The 27244-nt window shown below is 42.6% G+C and overlaps 1 protein-coding gene across 2 annotated transcripts in view; it reads right to left on the reverse strand.

Moving 5' to 3' along the window:
* Window positions 1-27244, reverse strand: part of fhod1 (formin homology 2 domain containing 1) — a 312470-nt gene that overhangs the window by 103162 nt on the left and 182064 nt on the right. For both annotated transcript variants that reach the window (XM_060838185.1, XM_060838186.1), the window contains exon 9: window positions 7991-8134. In XM_060838185.1, the coding sequence (XP_060694168.1) occupies window positions 7991-8134 (144 nt within the window). The remainder of the gene's footprint in view (window positions 1-7990; window positions 8135-27244) is intronic.

Genomic DNA, 27244 nt, shown 5'->3' on the forward strand with positions numbered 1-27244 from the left:
CAGCATGGAAAATGACCCTTCAGTCCAACCTGTCCATGCTGACCAGATATCCCAACCCAATCTAGTCCCACCTGCCAGCACCTTGCCCATATCCCTCCAAACCCTTCCTATTCATATACCCATCCAAATACCTTTTAAATGTTCCAATTATACCAGCCTCCACCACATCCTCTGGCAGCTCATTCCATACCCATACCACCTTCTGTGTGAAAAAGTTGCCCCTTAGGTCTCATTTATATCCATCCCTTCTCACCCTAAACCTATGCCCTCTAGTTCTGGACTCCCCGACCCCAGGGAAAAGACTTTGCCTATTTACCCTATCCATGCCCCTCAAAATTTTGTAAACCTCTGTAAGGTCACCTCTCAGTCTCTGACGCTCCAGGGAAAACAGCCCCAGCATGTTCAGCCTCTTGCTATAGCTCAAATCCTCCAACCCTGGCAACATCCTTGTCAATCTTTTCTGAACCCTTTCAAGTTTCACAACATCTTTCTGATAGGAAGGAGACCAGAATTGCACACAATATTCCAACAGTGGCCTAACCAATGTCCTGTACAGCCGCAACATGACCTCCCAATTCCTGTACTCAATACTCTGACCAATAAAGGAGAGCATACCAAACACCTACTTCACTATCCTATCTACCAGCGACTCCACTTTCAAGGAGCTATGAACCTGCACTCCAAGGTGTCTTTGTTCAGCAACACTCCCTAGGACCTTACCATTAAGTGTATAAGTCCTGCTAAGATTTGCTTTCCCAAAATGCAGCACCCTGCATTTATCTGAATTAAACTCCATCCGCCCCTTCTCAGCCCATTGGCCCATCTGGTCAAGATCCTGTTATAGTCGGAGGTAACCCTCTTTGCTGTCCAATACACCTCCAATTTTGGTGTCATCTGCAAATTTACTAAGTGTATCTCTTGTGCTCGCATCCAAATCATTTATGTAAATGACAAAAAGTAGAGGACCCAGCACTGGTCGGAGTATTGATTTCAGGAGTTGGGAGGTCATGTTGCGGATATACATTATACTGGTTAGGCCACTGTTGGAATATTGCGTGCAATTTTGGTCTCCTTCCTATCGGAAAGATAGTGTGAAACTTGAATGTGTTCAGAAAAGATGTACAAGGATGTTGCCAGGGTTGGTGGATTTGAGCTATAAGGAGAGGTTGATCAGGCTGGGGTTTTTGGGAGTCCTTATGTATAAATTATGAAAAGCTAGCAAACAAGTTCAGCGGGTATTAGGGAAGACAAATAGAATGCTGGCCTTTATTTCAAAGGGAATGGAGCATATAAATAGAGAGGTTTTGCTAAAGTGATGCAAGACACTCGGTAGACTACAGATGGAATACAATGAACAATTTTGGGCCCCTTATCTGAGGAAGGATTTACGGCATTGGAGGCAATTCTGAGAAGGTTCACGAGGCTGATACCAGTATCAGTAGAACTGTCTTATGAGGCGAGGTTGAGTAGGTTAAGAGTTTGGAATTTGGAGTTTGGAAGAATGAGCAGTGAACCTACTGAAACACAAAAGGTTCCTAGGGGACTTGGCAGATTTAGATTTTTAAAAATTCTTTATATAAGTTGGCATGGTGTGGAGATAAGGTAGCAAAGTGGAGTTGAGGATTATCAAATCAGCCATTGTCTCACTGAATGACGGAGCAGACTTGATGGCTGAATGGTTTACTTCTGCCCCAATTATGATGTTGTTGTAGAATGTTTTTGTTGCCAATTTGACACAATTACAGAAATTCAAACTCAAGATTCCACATTCCATTTCTCTGTCCCTTAATGCAGCGGGTATGTAATGTCCTTCAGCAAGGTTCACAGTGAATCGACATGTGTAATCTCCATCTTGAAGCATCTTAGTCCCACAGATAAGTTTAAAGAACTGTGCGTGCATACATTGGAGTAGCACAGAACTACAGGAATCCTGAGGGAGGTATATAAAATAATGAGAGGACTGGACTGTGTGCATCAGCACCGAGTATTTTAGACTGACAGAACAGCGATAAATCGCTGTGCATGGCTAGGAATATTTGAGATCAACAGTCCACGAACTGGAACAAATGGGCTTCATACGAATAACATCATCAATCTCTTACCCGATTGGATTATCCTGGCAGTGGGCAGTAACCAGTCACAAGACCGATTCCCAGCACTGAACACTTTGATTGGCTACAATCCTTCCAATGAGGCCTATAACTATGCAGCTATGCAAATAAGTAGGAGGGTTCTCAATGGTCTCTCCATGTTATACATGGCTTCTTACCACAGAATGTACTCTGGGACAAGCATCCTTCTCACTTTGAACCTAACCTTCTGTTGAGTGACTGCCTTGTCAACCTATCCCACAGATCCACAGGAGGATAGATTTAGGTGTGAAACCTTCATACAGTCATACAGCATGAAAACAGCCCCTCCGTTCCAACCTAACCATGTTAATCATCTTCCCAAACTAAACTAATCCCACCGGTCTGCATCTGGCCCATATCCCTCCAAACCTTTCCTGCTCAAGTACTTACCCAAATGTCTTTTGAATGTTATAAAATGTTCCTGCACCCATGACTTCCTCAGGCTGTTCATTCCACATACAAATCACTCTGTGTTAAAAGAGTTGCCCCTCACATCCTTTTTAAATCTTTTTCCTTTCACTTTCAAAATATGTCTCCTAGTTTTGAACTCCCAAACCTTAGGGAATGGACCTATGTTAATTACCTTATCTACATCCTTCATGATTTATAAATTTAGATAATGTCACTTCTCAAACTCCTACCCTCCAATGAAAAATGTCCCAATCTATCCAAGCTATTTTCATATTTCAAATCCTCCATTCCTGACAAACATCCTGATAAATCTTTTCTAAATCCTGTCAAGTTGAATAATATTATTGAATCCCTATAGTGTGGAAGCCATTCAACCCAATCAGTCCACACCAATCCTCCAAAGAGCATCCCACCCACATCCATCCCATTACCCTATCCCTGCATTTCCCATGTCTAACCTACCAAATCTGCATAGTTCTTGACTCTATGAGCTATTTTAGCATGGCCAATCCACCTAACCTGCACATCCTTGGACTGTGGGAGGAAACCAGAGCACCCGAAGGAAACCCACGCAGACACAGGAAGAATGTGCAAACTCCACACAGACAGTTGTCCAAGGATGGAATTAAACCCAAGTCTCTGGTGCTGTGAGGCAACAGTACTAACCACTGAGCCACCGTACCTTCCAGGCTGACCAGAAAATCACCAGTGTCCTGTACAACCTCAATATGATGTCCCAACTCTTATTGTCAAACATCTGAGCAAAAAAGGCAAGCTTGCTAAAACACCTGAACCACTCTGTCTACCTTGACACAAATTTCAAAGAATTATGTACCTGAAACCCTGGGCCTCTCTGTTCTACAACACGACACAAGGCTCTACTTTTAATTGTATAAGTTCCGGCCTTGCTTGTTTTACCAAAATGCAATACCTCACATTTATCCAAACTAAATTCCACCTGTCACTCCTCAGTCCATTGATCAAGATCTCTCTGTAATCTTAGATAACCTTCTTCATTATCCACTACATGACTAACTTTGGTGTCAACTGCAAATTTACTAACCATGCCTCCTATATTCTCATCCAAGACATTTATACAAATGACGAACAAAAGTGGACCCAGTACCATTCCCTATAGAACACCACTGGTCACAGGCCTCCAGTCTGAAAAGCAAATGTGCTTAAAGGAATATATACCAGAAAATCTTCAAGAATAGAGCAGTACATCTTCTGGCCCTAGCACAAAGGGAAAGATTGCCAGATCCAAAATTATTTCGACAACCAGCACATTTTAATAAATTCTGTTTAAAGCAGTTTCAACATTCAAAGATAAGAATCAATTCAAAGAATAAATATATTTTAAAATCCATTTCTCCAGAAATGACTCATAAAATTGGGTACTCAGGATGTTCATTCTCCATTGCAAAATGACACGAGCAGCAAAAGTTTATACTTTTGATGCCAGGAAGTGCCTGGATTGTAATGGTGGAGGAGTGTGTTTGAGATCAATAAAGTCACTTTAGTATATAGCATTCATTCTCAAAGTAAATCCCAAGGAAATAGAGATGGAGTTTATAACTTTATTAATGGGAACTACTGAACAGGAAAAAGATCAATGATCAGTTGATTACATCATCATAAATGCAGGTCTTCCACTAATTCCTGCACCTGATGCAAGAAACATGTAGGACACCCCAAGTTTTCAGTACCTCTACCTCACCCACATTATGGTGATGACTGTTTCCCTGAACTTCCCTTTTCCTCTGAAGGTCAAAGTGTACTACCTTATGATATGCTGTCACACTGTGTCCTGCTCTGGCTCATTCTCACTCAGGTCTTTAGGCCAAATGACCTACTTCTGTTCCTACATCTTATGGACTTTACTCAATCTTCATCCAAGGTGTCCAACATTTTGGGAAGTGGTGTTCCATAGGAATCCGTGCTGGGACCACTGTTGTGAACCATATGCATAAATGATATTGACTTTGCAATTGGAGGTCTCATGTAGAAACGTTTATGTTCTCTGTCAATGTGTGGCTTTTTGATCCTGAGATAGTGGGGTTGTGATGTAGGTATTTGTTTTGTAGTTTGAGAGGCTACTATGTTGGCAACAATGACATACTTGCCGTCACTTGTGTTGTTTTCAACCAATGGGCCTTGGGCTGGCTCCTGACCTCTCAATTGTCAAAAAAAGGTCAACTACTCTCCAAAAATACTGCATAGCCTGGTGAGGAACAAGGTTACTGGGGAATTAAAGAATGGGATGCCAAACCTTCATGTAGAAAAAAAAACTTTTCTTAAACACATGCAGCAATGATAAAAGACTTTTTTTCAAAAATAATGTAATTTAATGCATACATAAAAGATTATATTCCTAATTTACTGGAATCTGGGAAAAAAAGGAAAGAAAAACAAATTAGTAAATTGCCTGACTCGAAATGCAAACTATTCAAAAGAGAGGAAGGGTGAACCACATCACTGATCATTCTCTGATTGTTCCTAGTTCTCTGAAGTTTTCACCATGTGTTACTCATCAAAGCAAAGCTGTATTACACACACTCTGCCAGACCATAGACCCAAATATTGAAGCTTCTACTTGATTAATTCTGTTATCCATTTGATCTGGCTTAAAATAAACACTAATAAAGTGCAGGTTTATGGTTCCATCATGTGGGGCAAAATGTACGTCTTCTTTGTGGAAAATGAGAAGGCATGAAATTATATTACTTCAGCATTTTACTCACAATAGAACACGGAGTATTTCTAAGGCCTTTGACCTCTAGCATGCAGATGCATTCCAACCTGACCATTAGTTAGTGGCCTGGACGCCATTCTCTCCTTTCAATGTACAAGAATAACACCTACAGCAAACCCACAGTTTGGTTTTACATTTGGCATGCACGCCACCACAGTTATAAATTTATAGCTAGCAAACAAGACAAATTATTTGTTTTATCTCACTATCTCAGGATCAAAAAGCCACACATCGACAGAGAACATAAAGGTTTCTACATGAGACCTCCAATTGCAAAGTCAATATCATTTATGCATATGGTTAACAACAGTGGTCCCAGCACGGATTCCTGTGGAACACCACTTCCCATTTTCAGTTAGTCTAAGAAACTTCCTTTAACTCCTACCCTGCATTTTTGGGTTTTTGGTCTTCCTTTGATTCAAATGTTCTTTACAAGTGCAAAATTTAATCTTTATATTTTACTTTATTTTTGATTGTGAATTGAATGGGGAAAAATGACCATTTTACAGTGAAGATCCGAGAAAGAAATTGGAGTACTTCTGAAGAAGAGCAAGCTGCTGAAACTCAATGCAAGTTGTGTTTACACTGTTGTTTTGTATGAGGTTGGAAAAGGTACGAAAGGAGTCTGTACACAAAGTGGGATTCAACTACCAACAGGTTTGCTAGTTGGTCACAAACTCAACAAATAAAAAGCCACCATCTTGACAAAAACTATTTGATTGGCTCCTGAGTGGTTGAAAAGCTTGTGGCGTATGAGCAATACTAAATTAAGCCTTTGGACAGTGGAAAGGAAAGTTGGTGGGTCTTTCTCCTGCCACTCACTAGTGAGAACCTCATTTCAACAAATGGAATTTAATTCAAAAACATAACTCATTACACTTGCCATGGAGAAAGGCCTCACTCAACTTTTCACACGTTTCTCCCAAATTTCTCACCATTACCAAATTGTGCAGGGTCTAGGAACAGTCTGCTGAATTATTTATTTACTGAACCTTTAAGGCCCTATTCCCATCTTAATTCTCCTTTGATAAATGCGTGCTTTGGAATGGTTTCCTATTTATTGATATTTCTTCTCTACTTTCCTAATTCTTTTTACTGTTGCCATCCTTCTTTACTGTTAATATAGTCTACATACATATTTTCTTTTGGATTCAATTTTATCTACCTTGTTTAATTTATTCATGCCATCTTGTTCTTGGCTAGTCTGTTCTCATCACAGAATGCTACATTATCTTACTAAATGTGCCTTAAATATTATGCACCACAGTCCAATGTTTTAGACATTTTGTTTCTAGTTAATCTCATCTTCCATGACTCTACCCTTTTTCATAGCAGTTTGTGTCCAATCTATCAATTTGTTCTTTGAGCCCAAATCATTTTGAATCATTATCTTAAGCCTAATTAGAATGCAATCACTATTTCCAGATAATCTCGTGTCCCTTAGATTGAAAACAAATCTTGTAAACATTGTAGAAATCCCATACATATCTCGCTTTTCACTTCCCCCCTCTGCTGCTATATGTGGGGACAGTTGAAATCCTCATGATTAAATTGTGTAGTCAATTCCTAGACTTCCTTTCATAGATTTCTTATCAATGCCCTAACCACAATTCATCAATCTATATTTTATTCCTAATAGTGTGCCTGATCTTCCTGCCATTGAACCCAATCCACATGGATTCCATTTCTGTCTTTTTGGTTATGTCTTTTCCTTCTACTGCTATTATGCAACATCTGATTAATACAGCTAACCTCCTCCCCTCCTTCACCATGATTGTCATTTCTAAACATATTATAACCTACCAAACATATCTAGTTTACAGCCATCAATCATATTGATGAACACATCCTCTTACTGCATTTTGGGTGATGCTTCAGAGATCTTTCCTGGAATGACCCAGTGCCACAAAAATTAATTATAACCATCACTTCAGAGCCATTGACACAGCAGTGGGGGTTTTTGGGTTCCCTAAATGTTCCTTTGGAAAGTGGACAGGAGGTAGTAAGATGCATGTTCCCTAAATTGGTGTCACTCTCTTCTCTTTTATCCTCTCTTGCTTATACTGATCTGTTTTTCAATTCTGAGGTGGGCCTACAGAGAGTGGATGCGAAAGCTTGAAGCTGAGAAATCTTCACTTTGGCTGAGGGGGAGAATCAAACATCTCCTGGTGGTCTCAAACAACCAGGGACATTCAATGCTACTGAAGTGTCTGGCAGTCTTCAGTCTCAAGAATTTTTCTCTTCCACTAATCTAGCTGATTTTGTCAAGATTCTGCAACTTGACTTGTTCAACCTAACTTACTGCTCATTTATTGTGAATTTGGGGCTATAATAGCATCAGCCTTTAATTTAAAAAAATAGGCGTTCAAGATAACAATACTTTCATGTTATTAGACACATGTTGGGATCAGTGGCATTGCTTGATCACATCAGCACAACCAGCAGTGATGACAAACCTCTGATGATTAATGCTTCACCCTATATCAGTAAACTTAAAGTGCCCTGTCTAGACAAACCCGGTCTTTGAAGAGCAAAATCTGATCGTATTGCTGTTAAAATGAAAGTTTCTTACAAAATCTCAGAAACCTATTCACGTTTTCATTTATTAAATTGCAGTAACACTAATAATTGCACATGTTTACCAATGAAATGCAGTTCTTACATTCCACATATAACATGAAACTGATTTTACCTCATAAATGGTAAACTGTTGCTTTACGTCTGGGTCAGTTCCTTTGTTACTCATGTGCCGTTGAATGATTTTTTCTAACCCCTGTTGCTCAAGACAGTCTGTAACATCATAGAATGAATCTTGGTCTGGAAGAGCTCCCAGTGTCTGTCAAAGAAAAAGTAAAGAACCACTCAAATCAACTTTAAACTTTTAACAAAAACCACTCAACACAACAAACCTAAAGCTTCCAGTCCCCAATTGTATCTTTCAATATCTGTTTGACAATCTCTAATGTTACTGCTTCTCTTTATGTATCTGGTAGCTTATTTCAAATACTACTAAAAAATGTATAATATTGAATAAACATTTCCTTTTCACCAGTTCAAATTTATGTTCCTGGTACTAATATTTAACTTGTATTAAGTATTAACATTTACCACATCCATGTCATTTAAGGATCTGTATGTTCCGATGAGGTGAAATGTTAGCTTGCTTTCTCTCCATGAATGCTGCCTGACCCACTGTGATCGCCAGCACTTTTGTTTCTAGTACAGATTCAAGCATCTGCAGTAATTTGTTCTTTCTAGATTGAACTGAGAGATTTTAGGTGGGGAGGCTATACGTTTCAAAGGCTGAGGGATCTCATCAAATAATATGTTCCTTTCATTGGTCATAACGGGCAAGGTACTGACAATACTCAACCAGCCTCTGATTGCTGAACTAAACATTGAGTCTAAAATTAGATGTGATTCTGTGATTGGACAGTGCTTGCTAAATAATCCCGAGTATGTTAGCAATTACATTGTCAGTAGAGCTCACAGTGTGGTGCAGGTTCCCTGTTAATACACTGGGCCCTGTTCTTTGCAGACACTGTACCCTGTTACAACTAAACAAAATAGAAAATAGCTATTTTCTGGTTAATTCCTTGGTTAAAGTTAAACAAAATGGAGCAGTTAACTGCCAGCCATCATGTAATTTGTGCATTCTCCACAGCTCTACCAATTAGAGTCTTGTTCATACAATCTCATACAGTATAAATTTGTCATTTGCTTTTATATTGTTTTTCTTCCATGAGAGCGCAAGTCAAAAAGCTTTGGAAAATGCACCTTTTTGTCACCAATAGTCAGGTTCTCCCCCACCAAATTACTCTGATGATTGTAAAAGCTGAATTTGTCTACTCTTTCCTGATATTCGATTTACTTCACAGTTGGGATCTTTTTGTAGCTGCAGAAATATAACATTGCGGAAAAATGGCTAACAGATTTCCCTATCCTCCATTCTCTTCCTTCACCACTGACTCCACTCTGGTCCTGCATAATGATTCACAAAAGAACATTCACAAAGTCCTCACTGTATTTCCCCAGCCTGAGCCCATGTAGTCTCCAAAATTGCTGCCTACATCCACTTTCAAGTCACTGTTTGTTTTCGCTCCTGCAAAAAACCACCCCCTTCTGATACTCTAAACCATTTTGTTGTTATTTTCAGGTGAATCAGTCCCACTACTGCCAAGCTCTCCTTCCAACTTCTAGCATTCATAAAACGGAGCTTGCCAAAATCTTTCCTGCTTGATTCCTCCTTCTGAGCTCCAACATTTCTGTGATTCTGTAACATCTCATTCTCCTGTCTCTTCTGTACTTTGGCTTACAGTGACCTTCCAGCAAAATCTTGGTTATGAACATCCCATTGTCATACTTAAATTTTTTTTGGCTCCAACCAAGATATCTCCATCACCTCACTCAGCCTGATAACTTTTAAGTTCCTTCAAATTTGGCCTCTTACTACCTTCATCCAACACAACGGCTTACTACTAACTCCTTCACCCACCCAATCTGAACAACAGCCCCTCTCCACCACGCCCCACCATACAAAGTAACAAAGTGCTATCCCTCTACCTGGATGAGTGAGTTCCAACAACTCACTTGACACCATCCAGAACAAAGCAGCCACTCAAATGGTGCCTCGTTAACCACCTTCAGCACTGACTCTCACAATAGCAGCAACATGAACAATCAGTAAGACATACTGCAACAACTAACTGAGTTTCCACCAACAACACTTTTCAAACTTGCAACCTTTACCACTTAGAAAGACGAGCGCAGCTGATGCGTGAGGAAACCATTAGTTCCCCTCACACACTCTCCTGACTTGGAACTGTTCTGTACTTTATGCCAGGTGAAAAATCCGAAACTCACTTCCAACAACAATTTTTGTATGGGACAGGGAGAGAACGTCCCTACCCCACAAAGACAACAGCAATTCAAAAACAGAGCTCACTATCTTATATATGTTAGTCTCTGCTTGAACCATCTGGATACATTCACTATCACCAATCCTTATTGTCGGTATTAGTCTGAACTACAGAAAACACGTGAGGAAGGAGGCCCAAACATTCTCGGAGACAAAAAAAAGGCTCAACCTTGATGAACAGTTAATAAGTTTATTATACATTACTTAATAGTTAGTTGCATTACATCTGACATACTTAATAGTCTAAATAAAAAAAAACGAAAGAACTGTGGCTGCTATAAATCAGAAACAAAAACAGAAGATGTTGGAACAGCTCATTAAGCCTGGCAGCATCTACGAAGAGAAATCAGAGTTAATGTTCCAGGACCAGTGACCCCTCAGAACGGTTCTGAGGAAGGGTCACCGGACTCAAAACATTAACTCTGATTTCTCTCCACAGATGCTGCCAGACCTGCTGAGTTTTTCCAACAACTTCTGTTTTTGATGCTTAATAGTCTTCTGAGAGGAAGGAGTAATCTTATAGTTAAGTATAAAATCCTGAACAATTACATGCTGTTGACACTAAAAACAATAAGTAAAGCACTGTACACAAGTCTGGGAAATACATAGAGAACTGCTATAGCAATACACTCTGGTTAGGTTCCTCCCAGGAAGGGTCCTTTATATTCTGATGGATTAGCTTATGAAGAAACATCAATTAACTCTTTGAGATACTAGCAGTCATATACAACAATGACCACTTTCTCAAAGGGACATAAATGTAATAAATATTGTAAGTGATGTATATATTCCACAAACAGATTTAAAAAGGTAAAGGTGATAAAAGAGGTAGCAAGGGCAACAAAGGAAATATGGAAAGAAACCTGTCAGATGATCAAAGGCCAAACAAAAACCCATTTCATAGACATTTGTTAGACAGTGATTTTTCCCAAGACTCCAATGTGAGGACCACGGCTTTTTTGATGCATATAAATAACTTGAATATCAGACCACAGAGTAAAACCTTGACAATTTCCAACAATACCATATTTGGAGATGTGGCATACAATGTGGATGGTGCCAATCAACTGCAACAAGTTATGAATAAGGGGCACGATGGAACCTAATACCTGATGAGGGCTCATGCCCAAAATATTGACTCTCCTGCTCCTCGAATGCTGCCTGATTGGCTGTGCTTTTCCAGCACCACACTTTGACATCAGTGGAAGCGTGAAGGGTTAGGGAGAGGCAACATGGACTTAATTGCACAATTCTGATCATTGTGTCCAGTTATAATCCCCATAACTTCGGAAGAATGTGACATTCCTTCAGACACTGCAGAGGCAATGAACCAGAATGGTTCCAGTCTTGAGGGACTTTAGAAAGCTTTGTTTTGGAAGCTGAGGTTGTACTCCTTGAAACTAAAGAGATTCAGGGAAGATTCTAGAGAGAACAAAAGATCATGCCATGTTTAAATCAGTTAAACAAGTAAAATATGTTGCCATAAGCTGATGGTACAAGGATTGGAGGACATAGACTTAAGGTTGTGTGCAGGGGAAATGTGAGGAAGAACATTTCTATAAAATGAATACTGATGACCCAAAACTTGATATCAAAGTGAAGACAATTATTGATTCTGAAGGAACATTAATAGTTACTTGAGGGAAATAAATGTGCAGTATTGTAGGGATACAGCAAGGAAATGGGACTGACTCCAGAGTGTGTTGACAGCAGCTTGATTGCCAAATGGATTACTTTTGGCTGTGATGAGTCTTATGAAAAAAGTATGGTGAAGAGTAACAGCTCACTGAATTGAAGGCAAATTACTGACCTGATTATGAAATGGGCTTAAGCAACAAGAATCTGACAGAAGGCATGTTCTGCGTTGGGCACTCAACTCTTCATTGTATGTATTAATGTCTTAAACGATGGGATAGAGAAATACATATCTTAAACTGCTGACAACACAAAGACTGTCAGCAGTGTAATCAGTTTACAAAGCACTGGTTAGATCATATCTGGAGTACAGTGAGCAACTCCATACATCACACCTTTAGGGGCTGATATAAAGACCTTTACCAGAATTAAACCTGGGAATTTAAGGATTAAATTATGAGGAGGTAAGACACAATCACGGTTGCATTTCTTGGAATTTAGAATATTCTAGGCTGATTTGATCCAACTTTTTAAAGTATTATGTGGTACAGATAGGGTAGTGAGTCAGAGCTATTTCCGTTGGCTGCTACAGACACAGGGAACAAATGGCTTCCTTGTGCAATTTTGTTATTCTGTCCTAGTTTGGATGTCTAGCACTGAGGGGTATGGTCTCTTGAAGTTAGCAAACACATGTATGTATAAAGGATAGTGGGAGTGTGAAACTATCTTCCTCAAATAGCAACTGATACCAGGTCAACAGTTAATTTTAAAAAGATTAATTGACATTTGCTCAAAGTTCTGAAAAGTTATGGGGATACGGCTGGTGTATAAATTTAGATACAACGCAATAGAACTGAATCATTGAATGGTCACAGCATAGGAGGAGGAAATTCAGCCCATCAAATCCCTGCTGGCTTTCGGCAAGACTGATTTAGATCAAGCCATTTCCCACCCTTTCCCCATTTTCTCTCTTCAGGTCTTTTCCAATTCCATTTTCAAAGCCCCAATTGAATCTGCTTCCGCTGTCTCTTCAAGCAACAGATTCCAGATCTTAATGAAGAAAAGTAAAGTTTTCTTATGGCCCCTCTTGCAAATCATTTAATTGCGTGTCCTCAATTCTCAATCCTTCCAACAGGATCAGGTTCTCTATCTAACACTGTCTAGATCCCTCGCAAATCTGGGAAGAAAGATTCCTCTCAACCTTCTCTGCTGTGTGAAGAACAGACCTAGCTTCTCCAACCTATCCATTCAGCTGAAGTCTCATATTTCAGGAACCATTCCTGTGACATTTTCCTCAAGTGTAATGTTTAGAATTGCATATTTTACGTCAATTTTGACTGACAAGTGTAAACGTCATTGTATCGTTTTTGCATTTGTACTCAATGCCTCTATTTATAAACCAGGTCCTCCCATATTCCTATAATCATACTCCAAGCAGTCCTGTAACCTCCAATAATTCATGCAGGTGTATCCCCCACATCTCTACACCTACTTTAGAATTGTATTCTTGTCTTTATGTTACTGCTCCTCATTGCCCCTGACCAAAATATGTCACTTCACAATTCCCTGCAATACATTTTAACAGCCATGTGTGCACCTATTCCACATTCGTTAGGCCCATTTGGAAAGAAGGAGAAATGGAGGGAGGAGGGATTTCGACAGTGAATTGCAAGGAATGGGTTTCAGTGCCTGAGGCTTGGTTGTAAATGATGAAGCAAGGGAGAGGACAGCCAATGGTCAAAATGCCACAGTCAGAAATAGTGACAGGAGATGTTATGTAAAAACCACATCTTTATATTTATTTCAATTTGGACTGCATTAAAAATGTAAGATCCTGCTTTAAAATGAGACAACTGTGCAAAGTGTTTACTGCAGCTATGGAAGTCTCATTCTGAGTGGTATGCAATGTTGACTTTTTTTAGAATAGCAAGAGTCAGAGTCTAAGTGGACAAAATGGAGCCAATGGGTTCTGAACTAAGGAACAATTGCTGTACAACTACTCTGACTGGCTCCTAACCAGGTGACCATGAAACACCTAGCTTCAAAAAAAAAGGCATCAGAAATCTGGGTGTGTGCATACGTGTGTATAGATAGGCACGTCTAGCTTGGATAAGCTGGGTTCCCAGATTGTAAAGCCTTCAGTCTGAGACTGAAGTCTGGGACTGGGAATGGAGTTGGTGGAACTGGAGGTTTAGCATTCCTAATTTTTACATGAATCAAATTGCAGCATACCCAACCCTAAATGTCAGACAAATGCTCTGACAAATCAGAAGCAATGGAAGGAAAGAGAGAGATGATGCTGGGTGCGAGTGTATAACTGATAGTTGACCCCGTACCTGGAGAGGAGGTTAGTAGCATGTGAGAATGGGGAGGGGGTAAAGGGTAGACTCTCAGAGGACTCTTGAGACAACATTACTAATTTGTGAAGAGAAGTCATTGCTGTTGATACTCTGGCTATGATCAAAGAGTAAAGGGATTTCCCAATGAGCTGGACAAAGGTGAAAAGGCAACAGTTGGTGTGGGTTATCAAAAGCTGCAGAGGTTACAGAGAGGCAAGGAGCAATAATATTCACAAATATATTTGAGACTTAAAGGGGAAGTACTGTAGCATGAATAGGAACAGATTCAAACAGGAAGTTGCAGCACATGGGACTTCAAGGATTTTGGAAAGAAAAGTTGGAGTTCAGACTGGGATAGGCAGAGGGATGGTGGGTTAATATATTAAAGGAGATTATTATAGAATCCCTAGTGTGGAAACAGGCCACTTGGCCTATCAAGTCCACACTGACCCTCCGAAGAGTATCCCACCCAAATCCACCTTGCCAACCCTATCTCTGTAACCCTGCATTTCCTATGACTAATCCACTTAACCAGCACATCCCTGGACTGTGGGGGCAATTTATAATGGCCAATCCATGTAGCCTGCATATCTTTGGACTGTGGGAGGAAACCAGAGCACCCAAAGAAACCCATACAGATACACAGAGAACATGCAAACTCCACACAGACAGTTGTCCAAGGGTGGAATTGAACCCGGGTCTCTGGTGCTGTGAGGCAGCAGTGCTAACCACTAAGCCACTGTGCTGCCCATATCCTTGAGTAATATGCAAAGAGTGGCCACCATTTCTAATATCAGTTAGGTAAGGGTCCCAAGAAGATCACATGCTATAATCCTATAGTGGGGCTCAAAAATCACAACCTTCTGACTCAAGGATGAAGGGTAGAACATTGGAGCCTAACCTTTATATACTTAAACTGTTGTTTACAGAGATACACACTACACATCATATACTTCCAACAAACAATCTTTCTTCCAGCCTGTTCCATACATATTAGCACAGATAATCCTCAGTGAACACTCATTACATGAATAATTAACACCCAGTTGATCTCGATTAATAAAGGGTGGTAGAATTGGTTGCTCTTGTCCCTACCCCTAAGCCAGGAAGCCCGGGTTCAAGACCCATCTGTTCTGGGGGATGTATAAAAACATCCCCGAACAGGCTCATTACAAAACACAGAACTGTGCGCTTAGGGCTGTTATGGCAGAGTGGTAGTATTCCTACCTTTGAGTAAGGAGAGCAGGGTTCAAGTCCCACCTGCTCCAGTGGAGTGTCCTAACATCTCTGAACAGGTTGCAAAAAAAGAACTGAGTGCTTAACCAAGCTGCCAGCATGGATAAACCAAAGATAAAATGGAAACGCTCTCAGTGGCAGCTTCAGTTTTAAGAAACATGGAAAGCAGGTCTAGTTCTTCACTGCCAGAACCCAAATAGGAACTGAAACTTGTGCCTTTATTGTGCTGCACTTCCTAATTTAAAAAAAAATTCCTGCAATGTCATCACATTGATATCATTTTAAACCACATGCCTGTAAATAATGCAAGGCAATTATACTTCAATTCCATTCCTCTTCTCCTGCCCCATGTTGATGACTGTAATTAGTTCCATGTCAGACTGAATAGCCCCCACCCCCACCATTCACTCTCTGTTGATTCAATGGTTTAGTCTCCAATTGAAAGGCCAACAAGATTTACACAAAAAATTAAGCAGTGTTTAATTTACACTTGCCAGCAGAGAGTCCCTTATTGTAGCCAAGCTTAAATATTTACAAAAAGACTGGAGTTTATATATAGTTTAATAACAACCTCCAGTTTAAGCAGCCCAATCTTTTACTAGTTATGCTGCTGCCTAGTGTTTCAATGAGAACAGAAAAGAACCCCAGTATAGAGCAGTCATTGTATACCTTAAGATCTACATCACCCATCTGAATTGCTCTATGACCTGCATCATTTGCAGACCCCATACACACTGGATACAAGCAAAAACAACTGCCAACAGAACTAAGCAGTTGCAGTAAGCACAGCCAATAAATCAGAATTAACCTAGTGTATAGGTGAAAGATTTTAAAAGCAGGTGCTAATTTAGAAAACTACTTAAACAGATTTGTACAGGTTTGGGGTCTGGACTGTTTGCTAATATCCTCCCAACATAGTCAGCCAACAACCGATTGGACAACCATAGTGCACAGAGGGTGGTCTAGGTTCCAAGCTGGACTTGTGCCCCTCACTGAGAGTTTGCCCAGTGATCGGACGAGTAAAAAATGAGGTCTGCAGATGCTGGAGATCACAGCTGCAAATGTGTTGCTGGTCAAAGCACAGCAGGTTAGGCAGCATCTCAGGAATAGAGAATTCGACGTTTCGAGCATAAGCCCTTCATCAGGAATAAGAGAGAGAGCCAAGCAGGCTGAGATAAAAGGTAGGGAGGAGGGACTAGGGGGAGGGGCGATGGAGGTGGGATAGGTGGAAGGAGGTCAAGGTGAGGGTGATAGGCCGGAGTGGGGTGGGGGCGGAGAGGTCAGGAAGAGGATTGCAGGTTAGGAGGGCGGTGCTGAGTTGAGGGAACCGACTGAGACAAGGTGGGGGGAGGGGAAATGAGGAAGCTGGAGAAATCTGAATTCATACCTTGTGGTTGGAGGGTTCCCAGGCGGAAGATGAGGCGCTCCTCCTCCAGCCGTCGTGTAGTTGTGTTCTGCCGGTGGAGGAGTCCAAGGACCTGCATGTCCTCGGTGGAGTGGGAGGGGGAGTTAAAGTGTTGAGCCACGGGGTGATTGGGTTGGTTGGTTCGGGCGGCCCAGAGGTGTTCTCTGAAGCGTTCCGCAAGTAAGCGGCCTAACTGGTCCTCACCCTGAATAACTTCTCTTTTCAATCCTCCCACTTCTTCCAAACTAAAGAAGTTGCCATGGGCACCCGCATGGCCCCCAGCTATGCCTGCCTCTTCGTAGGATATGTGGAACAGTCCATCTTCCGCAACTACACTGGCACCACCCCCCACCTTTTCCTCCGCTACATCGATGACTGTATCGGCGCTGCCTCGTGCTCCCACGAGGAGGTTGAACAGTTCATCAACTTTACTAACACCTTCCATCCCGACCTGAAATTCACCTGGACTGTCTCAGACTCCTCCCTCCCCTTCCTAGACCTTTCCATTTCTATCTCGGGCGACCGACTCAACACAGACATCTATTATAAACCGACTGACTCCCACAGCTACCTGGACTACACCTCCTCCCACCCTGCCCCCTGTAAAAACGCCATCCCATATTCCCAATTCCTTCGTCTCCGCCGCATCTGCTCCCAGGAGAACCAATTCCAACACCGCACAGCCCAGATGGCCTCCTTCTTCAAGGACCGCAGATTCCCCCCAGACGTGATTGACGATGCCCTCCACCGCATCTCCTCCACTTCCCGCTCCTCCGCCCTTGAGCCCCGTTCCTCCAACCGCCACCAAGACAGAACCCCACTGGTTCTCACCTACCACCCCACCAACCTGCGCATACAACGTATTATCCGCCGCCATTTCCGCCACCTCCAAACGGACCCCACCACCAAGGATATATTTCCCTCCCCTCCCCTATCAGCATTCCGCAAGGACCACTCCCTTCGTGACTCCCTTGTCAGATCCACACCCCCCACCAACCCAACCTCCACCCCCGGCACCTTCCCCTGCAACCGCAGGAAATGTAAAACTTGCGCCCACACCTCCACACTCACTTCCCTCCAAGGCCCCAAGGGATCCTTCCATATCCGCCACAAGTTCACCTGTACCTCCACACACATCATCTATTGCATCCGCTGCACCCGATGTGGCCTCCTCTATATTGGTGAGACAGGCCGCTTACTTGCGGAACGCTTCAGAGAACACCTCTGGGCCGCCCGAACCAACCAACCCAATCACCCCGTGGCTCAACACTTTAACTCCCCCTCCCACTCCACCGAGGACATGCAGGTCCTTGGACTCCTCCACCGGCAGAACACAACTACACGACGGCTGGAGGAGGAGCGCCTCATCTTCCGCCTGGGAACCCTCCAACCACAAGGTATGAATTCAGATTTCTCCAGCTTCCTCATTTCCCCTCCCCCCACCTTGTCTCAGTCGGTTCCCTCAACTCAGCACCGCCCTCCTAACCTGCAATCCTCTTCCTGACCTCTCCGCCCCCACCCCACTCCGGCCTATCACCCTCACCTTGACCTCCTTCCACCTATCCCACCTCCATCGCCCCTCCCCCTAGTCCCTCCTCCCTACCTTTTATCTCAGCCTGCTTGGCTCTCTCTCTTATTCCTGATGAAGGGCTTATGCTCGAAACGTCGAATTCTCTATTCCTGAGATGCTGCCTGGCCTGCTGTGCTTTGACCAGCAACACATTTGCACCAGTGATCGGACAGCAGCTCCACCAGCACCAGGGATTTAACTAGTGGATGGTGCCGGTATTGCAAGCAGCCCCGCAATGGAGGCCCAAATGGGTCCAGACCAAAGGGGTCATTGGACGGAGAGGATTCAAGCACCTTAGGACGGAGGGGAATTTGGGGAGGGGAGGGGAGGGGTTTTAAATTACAGGTGAGGAGGGGGGGAACTGGGCGCTCCATCATGTTGGGATGGGGGAGGTGCCCCTGATGATCAAAGGACACAGTTAGAAAATAGCAACCCCTTCCTTCCACCTTTTAAAACGTCTTTATAAAAACATGCAGCCCACATCCGCCAACTGCAAGATGAAACGGGCAGGGTAATATTTGAGTCAACTGAGTGGTAATAAACTAAGTTGAACTTTAATGTATTTTTACATGAGGTACCGATGTTGGCAGCTGCCCCATCCCTTGCGCCCTCCCAACTGGTGGAAATGCCAGGCATTTACTCTGTACCCCTCAACCCTCCCACTCCCCTGCCAATAAGACATTTGACAACGCGATTATAAAATCCAACCCATTGTCCTTCTCAGCCATCTGCATCAACTTGGAGTTTCGATGCAATTAGGCTAAGTTCTTTGATAGAATGGATGTGCTTCAAAAGAAAAAAGCTAGAAAGGGGCAATCATTGCCTCATTTAAATACACTTGAATTAAAAATAGAAAATATTGCATTTAATATCAGATAGCTAAACAAAAATAAATCATTTTTCTAGTGCGTGCAGTTATTTTGCTGTCTGATCGAACAATGCAGCCAGCCATCGTTAAACATACACCCAGACACTACACAGACCTCAAGTCAGAACAAACTGAAGTGGGCTGGGAACACTTGAACAAAGCGCCAGCTCAGCTTCTTCTGATGGACGCCAAAGCCAGGCCACCCATCGACTTTGAGCGCATCCATCATCTCCAGCAGTAGTTTTGTTTGACTCAACTATGATTGCTGATGACCAAATCATGATATTAGTCTGCGATGTGAAAGACACTGCACGCACCCCTGCTCAAGCTTAAAATATTACAATTCCAATAGCCAAGCGCTTTGCGACTAATTGTCTGTAAAATATTCTGTAAAACTGCATTCGCAGTTGTCACATTTTGAATCAGCACCTCAGGAACGCTAATATTCTCTGCCCAGATTAGCAACATTAAGGCACAGAAACCTGAAGACTTCTCACCCCACAACCTTCGCAAATTATCAAAGAAAATCACTTCAATACAAACATACAACATCAATGGGCAGAATAAAATCAGCCTGCCGAGACTCCTGATGGCTGCAGCTCTAAGACCAGGCACTTCTAGTCTAGCTGGCAACCATGTAATCTCTTGCAAGAGGCAAAAATAAGGAAATCCAGGACCAATAAGGAGAAAGTAAAAACACTTGGGAATTTCTTTTCCCCTCAGGTGATTAAAACCTGTCCAGGAGATCTCATGGACTCAGTGTTGCTTTCCCTCTATGTAATATATTATAGAAAACTTTACATTTTCTTTCAACATCTTGTTCAGATGCCTTACTTTCCTAATGTTTTTGAACGTGCTTTGTAAACTAGGTTTAGAAAAAGCCACGTTGCTTCATCTTTCCTGACAAGGCTACTCTGGGCAAAGACATCATAATTCTGCCACTGGAGCCATTCTGGCTGCAACAGGTGGAGATTTGGTTTAAAAGCAGTTATAGAGTCAAAGAGATGTACAGCATGGAAACAGACCCTTCGGTCCAACCCGTCCATGCCGACCAGATATCCCAATCCAATCTAGTCCCACCTGCCAGCACCAGGCCCATATCGCTCCAAACCCTTCCTAGTCAAAAACCCATCCAAATGCCTCTTAAATGTTGCAATTGTATCAGCCTCCACCACATCCTCTGGCAGCTCATTCCATACACGTACCACCCTCTGTATGAAAACGTTGCCCCTTAGGTCTCTTTTATATCTTTTCCCTCTCACCCTAAACCTATGCCCTCTAGTTCTGGACTCCCCGACCCCAGGGAAAAGACTTTGCCTATTTATCCTATCCATGCCCCTCATAATTTTGTAAACCTCTGTAAGGTCACCCCTCAGCCTCCAAAGCTCCAGGGAAAACAGCCCCAGCCTGTTCAGCCTCTCCCTGTAGCTCAGATCCTCCAACACTGGCAACATCCTTGTAAATCTTTTCTGAACCCTTTCAAGTTTCACAACATCTTTCTGATAGGAAGGAGACCAGAATTGCACGCAATATTCCAACAGTGACCTAACCAATGTCCTGTACAGCCGCAACATGACCTCCCAATTCCTGTACTCAATACTCTGACCAATAAAGGAAAGCATACCAAACGCCTTCTTCACTATCCTATCTACCTGCAACTCCACTTTCAAGGAGCTATGAACCTGCACTCCAGTTCTTGTGTTTATGAGAGGAGTGATGTTCAGAGTTAAGTGGTGTGCACTCTGTATATGACTGCAGAACAAAGGATGGCCAGAGCCATTCAGCCCACTGAGTCCCTGCAAGGACAGAAAGATATAAATTCGCCAGTCGTACCAGACGTTGGGCTGCTCTCTCATGAGAGTGAGAGAGTGAGAGAGTGAGAGAAACAGGTGGTGGTTCTACCCAAGGGTCACCATATCTCAGGCAAGGGGACAGTTTGAGAAGGAGGGCCCTTCATGGTGACCCCAATTGTTGTGGGAATTGAACCCACGCTGTTGGTATCACTCTGCATTTCAAACCAGCTGTCCAGCTGACTGAGTTAACCAGCCTCCTGTAAGACTAACACAAGAGTAACTCAATGAGTTCCACTCCCCCCACCAACCCAACCTCCACTCCCGGCACCTTCCCCTGCAACCGCAGGAAATGTAAAACTTGCGCCCACACCTCCTCCCTCACTTCCCTCCAAGGCCCCAAGGGATCCTTCCATATCCGCCACAAGTTCACCTGTACCTCCACACACATCATCTATTGCATCCGCTGCACCTGACGTGGCCTCCTCTATATTGGGGAGACGGGCCGCTTACTTGCAGAACCTTCAGAGAACACCTCAGGGACGCCCGGACCAACCAACCCAACCACCCCGTGGCTCAACACTTTAACTCTCCCTCCCACTCCACCGAGGACATGCAGGTCCTTGGACTCCTCCACCGGCAGAACATAACAACACAATGGCTGGAGGAGGAGCGCCTCATCTTCCGCCCGGGAACCCTCCAACCACAAGGGATGAACTCAGATTTCTCCAGTTTCCTCATTTCCCCTCCCCCCACCTTGTCTCAGTCGGTTCCCTCAACTCAGCACCGCCCTCCTAACCTGCAATCTTCTTCCTGACCTCTCCGTCCCCACCCCACTCCGGCCTATCACCCTCACCTTGACCTCCTTCCACCTATCACATCTCCATCGCCCCTCCCCCAAGTCCCTCCTCCCTACCTTTTATCTCAGCCTGCTTGGCACACTCTCCTCATTCCTGATGAAGGGCTTATGCCCGAAACGTTGAATTTCCTATTCCTTGGATGCTGCCTAACCTGCTGTGCTTTAACCAGCAACACATTTTCAACACATGATCTCCAGCATCTGCAGACCTCATTTTTTACCCGAGTTCCACTCCCTGTCTTCTTGCTGAGCCCCAGGAGGTTGCACATGCACCCGATAAGAAACTATTTCCCTTTAAATGTTTTGATTTATTGTGCTTTCACTGTATTCTCAGGCAGTGTATCCTGGATCCAAAGGACTCCCTGCATAAAAAAGCCTTTCCTCATGTCACTTTTAGATTTTTACCACTCCTTTTAAAATCAGTGTCAAATGTTTCTCAGTCGTTCCGTTAATAAGAACTGTTTCTCTCTTGAGAGTGAGTCCAGATCTCTCATGATTTTGAAATTTTTCCAGCAGATAAACTCAGAAATTGGGGTCGAGGTCATACTGATCTGGATGTGGGTTGCTTCAGTAGCTGAGAAGTTGTGAATGGTGCTGAACACTGCAATCATTGTTGACCATCCCCACTTCTGACCTTATGATGAAGGGAAGGTCAGTGATGAAGCAGCTGAAGATGGTTGGGCCTAGGACACTACCCTGAGGTATGTCCTAGAACTGAGGTGACTAAGCTCCAATAACTACTTTGCTCAATTCGGTTTCCCTCTCCGCAAGTGCTGCCTGACCTGTATTTCTCCAGCATTTTCTTTATGGGTTTGATCTTTCCTGATGCTTGGTCTAACTCCAACCACAAAGAAGTTTCCCTTTGATTCCCAATGGCTCCAGTTTTTCTTGGTCTCCTTTGAGCCACACTGGATCAAATGTGGCCTTGACATCAAGGGCTGTCACTCTCATCTCTCCTCTGGAATCCAGCTATTTTGTCCAAGTTTGAAGCAAGGCTGTGATGAGGTCAGGAGCTGGATGGCCCTGGCGGAATCCAAACTGGGCGTCACTGAGCAGGTTATTGCTGAGCAGATGCTGTTGATAGCATGAATGATGCTACCTTCCCAATACTTGACCAATTTTTGAGAGTTGACTAAAGTCAGAAATTTCTTCTGAATTTTTGTGTACAGGACATACCTGGGTAACATTCCATATTGTCGGGTAGATTTAGACATGCTGGCAGAGCTTGGGTAGGGAGCGACAAGTTCTGGAACACAAGTCTTCAGTGCCATTGCTCGAATGCTGTCAGGGCCCATAGCCTTTGCAGTATTCAATGCCTCCACCTGTTTTGTGATATCACATGGAGTCAATCAAGTTGACTGAAGCCTAATATTTGTGATGCTGGAAACACAAGTTGGGCCAAAGGGCCTGTTTCCATGCTGTAAACCTCTATGAATCTACAACACTGGGAGGAGGCTGAGATGGATCATCCAAGTGGCACGTATGGCTGAAGATTACTGTGATTGCGTTTTACACTGATGATCAATGTAACTGTTATAAAGAAGAATAACTGGACTCAAAACATTAGCTCTATTTCCTCTTCACAGATGCTGCCAGACTTGCTGAGTTTCACCAGCAATTTCTGTTTTTGTTTGTTTCAGATCTCCAGCATCTGCTGTTTTATTTTAATGATTTTTATATATTATTGTAATGGTCCATCATAGCTGAACAGAGGGACTGTAACTTAATGATCTATTGGGGGTCATGAAAGGAGCTGGTCAGTACTGTGTGCTCTATTGTACAGTCTGTTAACATAATTGTCACAGCTTCATATCCCTACTTACTCTTTCAAACTAAGACAGTAAAAATTGCACTTGTACAATAATAATGTGCACGGTTCAGTTCCTGTGCTTTCATGTAAGCTATAAAGGGTTTTCCAGCTAATCCTCACCACTGGAAGTGCGCTCATGTTCATGAGAAGGACCAATGAAAAGAGTCACCAAAATATGATCATTCACAGAGAAAATGTACCGAGTGGTTTTTTAACAATTTATTTTACTACAAAAGAACTCACTGCTTCTACATTAACTGACAGTAAAGTGGTCACAGCAACGGATTCCAAGGAGACTAGCAAACATGCCGCAAAAATGTAACATCTTTTCATCTAAAAATCAATAAACTGAAACTGGAATCAATTACTTCTCAACTGGTCTGCAAGGGACAGTAAATGCTAGAAAGCAGGCAACATTACAGAATCAAATGTGTTTTGGGAATGAAGATGAAAGATTTGATTTACAATGGCTTACATTCTTACGATGGACTGGAAACAATCAAGGAGCAAGAATTTGAGATCAGAAGCTAGCTGGGTTGTAGGAAGCAGCAGGTACAAGTTATGGCAAGTGATTCTGGCAGGCAGGAGGAAGAGAGACGACAAGATAGATTGTGTGGACTCCTCCTGTTTCTAATCTAAGTCAGTGACTTGGGACTTAACTTTTAGTCCTCAACTGCGGCAGAAGCTATTTGGTCCCCCAAACCTGCTCCATCGCTTAATGAGATCATAGCTGATGTGATCTGCCGTGTGTACGTGTCTGTGCATGTCCATGTGTGCGTGTGTGCACATGCACTTGTGCATGCATGTGTATATGTGTCTGTGAGTGTGCGCGTGTGCGCGTGTGCGTGTGTCCGTGTGCGCGTGTCCGTGTGTCTGAGTAGGTGGGTGCTCGGAGATCCTGCCTGACTAGATGCAGTAGTAGCTGCAGGCTGCCCTGTGAGATATTTAAGCTTGCTTCCTTCACCACCCCCAGCAGTCATGGCCTAGCTGCAAACAATACTGTTAATTTTAAACAAAGCTGAAGAGAAGCTGCCTCCATTTTAAAATACACTCCCCCTCATTGACCCTGCTTTCAAGTTGGAAAACCTTTGGCCCCATTGAGGCTGATGGGGGAATGGGGGAAAATTCAGAAACACTGAATACATTTGTTCAATTCACAGGTAACGCTAAACCCACTCAGAAGAATTGAAAAAGGAGGAAGCAATTGAGTTTGATGAGACATCCAAAGATCCACAAGAGATACTGGATCAAAACCAAAATAATAGAAGATAAAATTTGGGAAAGCGAACACAGGAAATAATACACAGAAAGCACAGATATCCTATGAATGATATTAGCCTAGCTGGAGTGAAGACGAAACAGATCTAAGGAAACACTAAGGGTCAACCTTTAACATTTCCAACTGTTTCTGAGCACCAAGTAATAAAGCAAATTGAGTCATGTCCCTAAATCAGCAGAGTTTAAACTGGAGAAGTTATCATTGAGCCGTAATGTGCTCTGCTCATCCTTACCGACAATTCCAGGTTTTACCTCAGAAATACAACCAAGTCACTCAAACTCTGAAGGACTCAAGGCTCATCTCTAGTGGAAGAGAATTGCGTTATAAGCAAAGATGACAAAACTTTGAAAAGGGGTCATTATAAATAAATACAATAAAGGATCTGGAGAAAGTAAACACCCAGCCCTAACTCGAAAGATAACTGTAAATCAAGGCAACAAGACAGAAGGTCAAACTGGAGAACTTAGGATTGATGTCAAGAGATTTGTAAACACCAAAAGAGTGATTAAACATTTAACACAAACTTTCAGGTGCAAAAAGACTTCTGAGTTACAATAAATTACTGGACTGTGTCTCTGTTTTTCTTGATGTATGAGTGTGTAGCCCATTATTTAGCATGTGTAACCTGAAAACAATATTAAAGAGTGACAGAGCAGCTGGAAACAGCGACAGAGTAAAATTCAAACACAACCCTGACCATAAAACTTGTACAACTAACAGCAGGCTACAAGCATTATGTCTTGGGGCAGAGAAAGAAACATTAAGCTTTCTGTTGTGCATTTTGATGCACTGAGCATTGTGGAGATAGGCTCAGCAGAATACACAGGGGATTCCAGGGTAATACCAGGATGCTGCTAGCGCTGCTCCTGAGATAAGGAAGGCAAATACTTACTATCTTCAATGGGACGAATAACTGAAATCGTAGCAAATTAGGTATAATAGGATAGAAAGGAACAACTTTTACCATGCAGGTTAGAAGTTGGTAACAGCATATCAGGTGAACTTTCCAAAGTTTCTGCATTGAGGAAATTCTCATTGACAATGTACAGAATTACCTGGTGTTTGGGTAAACACCATTGCAAATTACTGGTTGCCCAAAAAGACAACTGTAAGAAGATTCATGAAGGACTGAAAGAGGGTGTAGTTGAGTTATCAAGGCAACTCATGTTGAGCCTTGAAAGCATTTCTCACATTCACTGGCAGTTGATTAAAAAAAAAGCACATGCTGGCAGGAACTATAGAAAATACAGCGTCTTGTGATGCCTAGACTGTCAATATCCCAGCGTAAATTGGAGGTGTGAACAGGGACCTTGTAGAATTCCCAATGTATCAGACTCAGAATGAATTCCATGGAAAATGATATTTCCCTGCACTTGGAACCCTCCAAAAGTCTCCATTAGACTGAAAACCTCACAGGTTTCCAACAAAATTAAGTAAAATAGTTATTAAGGAAAAGTTAGATTATTAAACATATAATCCAACTCTTGTGCAGCTATACAATTGAACCCATACTTACCTCATACCCCCCCAGACCATTACATGCCCCAGGATCTGATACCACACACCTCACCCCCACCCACCACCAACATGTTGTTAACTTATGCTGGTTGTCTTCTGCTAATTTAAATACTGCAATGTCTAAGAAGGTAATGCTTTCTTCCTGTGCTGTAGCTTTAAGTTTCACGGAGGGCTGATAGTTACTGAGAGTGCGGATGAGTCATTTTAATTCAAAACACAAACACAAAAAGCAATGTGACTGTGTCACCTAATAAATAATGAGAAAGACAGGGGAGACCCTGAGAACCAAAAAGCAGACCCCATCAAAAAAAATTGCGCCCAATGATAACATTCAAAATGTGCCTGAAATAAAGCACTTTGGGACTTGCCAAGTTTTTGAAAGTTAGAAATCACACAACACCAGGTTATAGCTCCGAAAGCTAGTGCTTCCAAATAAACCTGTTGGACTATAACTGGTGTTGTGTGATTTCTAACTTTATACACCCCAGTCCAACACTGGCGTCTCCAAATCAAGTTCTTGAAAGGCACTATATAGATTCAAATCATATTTTCTCAGTAAGTCTAAAACTCAAAAATACCGATTCAAAACTGCATTTGTCGACGGTAGGCCATAAAACCTAGGAGTAGAAGTAGGTCACTTAGCCATCAATTCTGCCCCATTGTTCAATGGGATTATGGCTGATCTCATAATCTTCAACTGCACTCTTCTGTCTTTTCTC

This window comes from Hemiscyllium ocellatum, chromosome 17 (assembly GCF_020745735.1).
Source record: "Hemiscyllium ocellatum isolate sHemOce1 chromosome 17, sHemOce1.pat.X.cur, whole genome shotgun sequence".
NCBI lineage: Eukaryota > Metazoa > Chordata > Chondrichthyes > Orectolobiformes > Hemiscylliidae > Hemiscyllium > Hemiscyllium ocellatum.